General features: G+C 35.6%; 1 protein-coding gene across 1 annotated transcript; it reads left to right on the forward strand.

Annotated features, from left to right (window-relative positions):
• Positions 1-1,836: 1,836 nt before the first annotated feature.
• Positions 1,837-4,187, forward strand: LOC132297076 (uncharacterized). The gene has a single exon (XM_059794891.1). The coding sequence runs from the start codon at positions 1,868-1,870 to the stop codon at positions 3,983-3,985; it is 2,118 nt and encodes a 705-aa protein (XP_059650874.1). The 5' UTR covers positions 1,837-1,867; the 3' UTR covers positions 3,986-4,187.
• The last annotated feature ends 769 nt before the right edge of the window (positions 4,188-4,956 follow it).

Genomic DNA, 4,956 nt, shown 5'->3' on the forward strand with positions numbered 1-4,956 from the left:
TATAAAATTAAAATTTTAAAATAAAATAGTTGTAATAATTTTAAATTCCGTGCATTTTTAATGATATGAGATAAATGAGGTTATCAATTGTTACTTACCCACATTCTTTTTCTCTCTCTTCAATTCATAAGAAATAATTATAAAAAGCTTGATACTATTAAGAGGAGTGTTAATTGTAGTCGGGCTCGCTTTCTTTTTCTCTCTCTTCAATTCATAAGAAATAATTATAAAAAGTTTGTATACTAGTAAGAGGAGTGCTAATTGTAATCGGGCTCGCGACTGTCACTTTTTATGGGTCACAATTCCTATAATTAGAGATTCATTTATGAGATGACTCATGCCTTTAAAAAAATTAAAAATATAAAATTTTAGGCAAAATTACCCTTTAACCTTTTTTTATCTCTCTTTTTATTCTCATCTCCTCAGTTTTATTCCTTATATCATTACCTAAAAAAAAAAAAAATACGAGAATATATTATTTTCTTTCTTTTTGGATTGCCAAAACAAATAATATTATGGGAATAGATTATTTTATTTACTTTTTTTTTTAATTATAATTTACCATATACATGTGCTATATATGGATCCATGTTCAATTCCTATTATCACACTTCATATTATTTTCTTTGTTTTTGGATTTGCCAAAATGAGTAACATTATAAGAATTGATTATTTTATTTCCTTTTTTTATATTATATTTTAACACATATACTTCCTATATATTGATAGCAAGTGATATATATATACACACACACACATATGTACATTGATTAAGTGAGGAGAGAAAAAAATAGAAATAAAAAACTTATACGTATATGAAGGTAGTTTATTTACACACACACACCTATATATATATACATGTACATCAATTAAGTGAAAAAAAATAAAAAAAAAATAAAAAAACTATATGAATTGTGATTATAGGAATTGAATTGTGAATCCGTGTATATATATTGGCAATTTAGAATGTTATTGATATAAGGGATAAAACTAAAGAAAAGAGAATAAAATGAGAGAGATAAGAAAATATTAAAGGATAAATTTGTCTTAAAATTTTTTATTTTTAATTTCCTTTAAAGGCGGAGACATCTCATAAATGAACATGTAATTATAGGAATTGTGACTAATAAGTGCACTTCTCATATATACACAAATACATGGAGGAGAAAGAATAAAATTCAAGAAAGAGGATAATATTATCTTATAAAATTAGATTTTAATGTTTCATAAAAATAGAAAGCAATTAGCACTCCCCGTGTATACACAAACACATAGAAGGAGATAGAATAAAATTCAAGAAAGAGGGTAATATTGTCTTTTAAAATTAGATTTTAATGTTTCATAAAAATAAAAAAATGTATTAATTATAATTATTTTGTAACCAATCACAGAGCCGCGAGTGCAATTACCAGCTACTCCTCTAACTCAATTTAATAATTTAGAACTAAAAACCAAATAAATGTTTTTTGACTTTTCAAATTAATCAGTTAAGCAACTAAGAAGATAATTTTGAAATACCAAATAATTTTAATTTATGTTAATCGTCTCACTCTTTTACATTTTCCATAAGAAGGATTAACATTAGATAATAATTCTGTCTCTCTTTGTCCTGCAATTAGATGTAAATCGAAAAAAGAAGGGCTAACAAGAACAAACCAGCTGATGCCATTTATATGCACCATCATACAGACAGATTATATAAATCGTACGCTACGTATCAGTTGCTGGTAAACGCATTTAGTAGGATCGATCGCACCATAGCAAAACCCTTATTCTTGGTCACCAAGTAAATCACTCCTGTAACACCTCAGCAAATCTCGCACACTCGGAGAAAAGCAAATCTCGCACGCTACCCCACAACAGAGCTATGGCTTCACAACTTTACGGCCCACCGGAACTCCACAACCAGCCGTCCAACGGCGGCGCCACTGCCGCCATGGAAACAGATCCACCAACGGGTTTCACCGAAAACCGTTCCCTTACCTACCTCGCCACCGGCAATCCTTGCCTCGATTTCTTCTTCCATATTGTACCCGACACAGATTCGAAGTCGCTGATCAAGAGATTGTCCAAATCTTGGGATTACAATCCAGTGAAAACCCTAAAACTCTTATGTAATCTGAGAGGCGTACGAGGCACCGGAAAGTTGGACAAGAAGAATTTCTACAAGGCGGCTCTTTGGCTCCACAAATTTCACCCCAAAACCCTAGCCTGCAATGCGGGTGTGATGGCGGAGTTCGGGTACTTCAAGGACTTGCCGGAGATCCTCTTACGCCTCCTGGAGGGACCCAAAGTCCGGTCCACCCTGAAAAGTGAGTGGGAGAAAAAGAAGAACAAGAAAGGCAAAGGCAATGCAAGAAAAATGTATTTTCTCGGGAAAAGGAAGGAAAATCGTGCGAACATAGAAGGGAAAAGCCGGAAGGCGAGGAAACGAGAGAGGGAGAACAAGAGGAGGTCAAGGGCTGAAAATCCGACCGAACAGAGAATTGAGTCCAACATGGAGAAAGTGAAGGTTGAGAGAGGGAAGGCTAGGGTTTTGAGGAAGGAGAGAGAGCTTGAAAAGGCCAAGAAGGCCTTGGGGAGGTACACTCAGGACCCCGATTACCGGTTCTTGCACGACAAGATTTCTGAGGTCTTCGCAGGGCATCTGAGGTTTGACATTCAGCGTTTGAACAACGGAATGATCAACAAGATCAGTTTGGCAGCCAAATGGTGTCCTTCAATCGATTCCTCATTCGATAAGTCCACTTTGATATGCGAAAGCATTGCGAAAAGGGTTTTTCCTCGTGAGGAGTATGAAGAGTACAGAGGAATTGAAGAAGCTCATTATCTGTATAGAGTCAGAGACCGTTTGAGGAAGGAAGTTCTTGTGCCTCTTCATAAGGCTCTGGAGTTACCAGAGGTTTATATGAGTGAGAAACATTGGGACACACTTCCATATAAAAGGGTTGCTTCTGTGGCAATGAAGAACTACAAGAACATATTTTTGCATCGCGACAACAAGAGGTTTAAAGAGTACCTTCAGGATGTCAAAACCGGTAAGGCGAAAATCTCAGCAGGAGCATTGCTTCCCCATGAGATTATAGCCTCTTTGAAGGACCAAGATGGTGGAAAAGTTGCAGAGCTTCAGTGGGCGAGAATGGTAGAGGACCTTGCAGAGAAAGGGAAGCTGAGAAATTGCATTGCTGTGTGCGATGTCTCGGGAAGTATGGAAGGTAAGCCTATGGAGGTTTGTGTGGCTCTGGGATTGTTAATTTCGGAGCTCAGCGAAGATCCATGGAAAGGGAAAGTGATTAGTTTCAGTGAAAATCCTCAGCTTCATAGGATTAAAGGAGATAGTCTTGAAGAGAAGATTAATTTTGTGAAGCAAATGGACTGGGGTGGAAATACAGACTTCCAAAAAGTTTTTGATAGGATATTGAAAGTGGCTGTTAAAGGAAAGTTGAGTGATGAGCAAATGATAGAGAAGATCTTCGTATTTAGTGATATGGAATTTGATCAGGCTTCGAATCACCACAGTGGATATGGTTATTCAGGGTCGGAATACCTCTCATATTCCGCCTCATATAGTGAAGGTTCAGAATCCGCCTCATATAGTGAAGGTTCAGAATCCGGCTCATATAGTAGTGATGATTTAGATAGTGAGATTGAGAAGAATCGTAGGCATCAGAGAAGATCTACCTTAATAGAAAACAAGAAGAAGAAAGCACGTCCGAAAGGTTGGGAGACAGATTATGAAGTGATACAGAGGAAATTTAGGGAAAAAGGATTCAACAAGGTGCCGGAGATCGTGTTCTGGAACCTGAGGCACTCCTCAGCTACTCCAGTTACAGCCAAGCAGAGTGGTGTGGCACTGGTAAGCGGCTTTTCGAAGAATATGGTGACTATGTTCTTGGAGGAAGATGATGGGGTTGTCAACCCAGAGGCTGTGATGGAAAAAGCCATCTCTGGTGAACTATACCAGAAACTCCTCGCATATGATTGAATGAAGTGTCTCTCAGCATATAATTTTTAGTTCTCTGATAGTTCCCCCTTACTAGTATTATTCTGAGTTTTACTATCTTTGCTACAATTACTCAAATTAGGTACATGCTTGGTTTAGATGAGATGAATGGCCATATAGTTATGTCGTTCAACTTATATTGATCCCATATAATCAATAGTTAAATACAATTTTCAGTGTTCTAGCATCGTTGTCATTAAATTCTCAATAATTGATTTTGGATTATTGAGTTCTGATTTCTTTATGTTTTGAACAATCAGTTTCATGATTTACTTTAATTTCTTATTCTCATACCTTTATTGTTACAAGTGAGATATATTATTGCATTATTAGTTCTAGTAAGAAAAAAAATAATAATAAATAAAAAAATAAATAAAAAATAGGAAGAATGGGTGAACTTTTATGGGTTTGAACCATTTGATGAAATGCATCTGAAGGAGCATAGTGACTAGTATTTGATTAGGCTACAGACTCAGGCCTGATTGGATACCAGGAAAGGCAATATTTTACTTTTCAGATTTAGCTAAAACTAAGCTCTTAGTTTCACAACTTACTTCTAAGTGATTCTCTATTAAATACTCCATGTTTTTCTTTTTAGTGGACCTCATTTTGTTGTTTTCTATTGGCGAATATTCAAAAGTAAGTAACTGTCACATTATTGCTTGATTTGCTATTGTCTTCTTAGTATTTTGTTTAGCACTAAATTTTTGGTTAAGCACCAAAGTTGGTACTTCATTTGATCATATCTTTTGCATATTTGGATTAAAGTTCACCTGACTTTTCTCTTGAGATAGAACTGGAGTAATATTATTGGATTTTATAGCTGTAGATCAGGCTGAAACAGCTCTAACTCCAACTATAGTATCTCTTTGAGGTTGGAATGGCAGGCAATTAGGATTTTGTTGAGAATCCGAAGGCTGAAACAGCTCCTAACTCAAAATTATATTTGTTGA

Source organism: Cornus florida, unplaced genomic scaffold (genome assembly GCF_030987335.1).
Source record: "Cornus florida cultivar Cherokee Brave unplaced genomic scaffold, ASM3098733v1 CherokeeBrave_3.0.0_Hap2_Chr01, whole genome shotgun sequence".
Classification (NCBI taxonomy): domain Eukaryota; kingdom Viridiplantae; phylum Streptophyta; class Magnoliopsida; order Cornales; family Cornaceae; genus Cornus; species Cornus florida.

What these genes read in the sequence shown, in the direction of transcription:
- LOC132297076 (XM_059794891.1), top strand. Translation starts at nt 1,868, where the DNA reads ATGGCTTCACAACTTTACGGCCCACCGGAACTCCACAACCAGCCGTCC.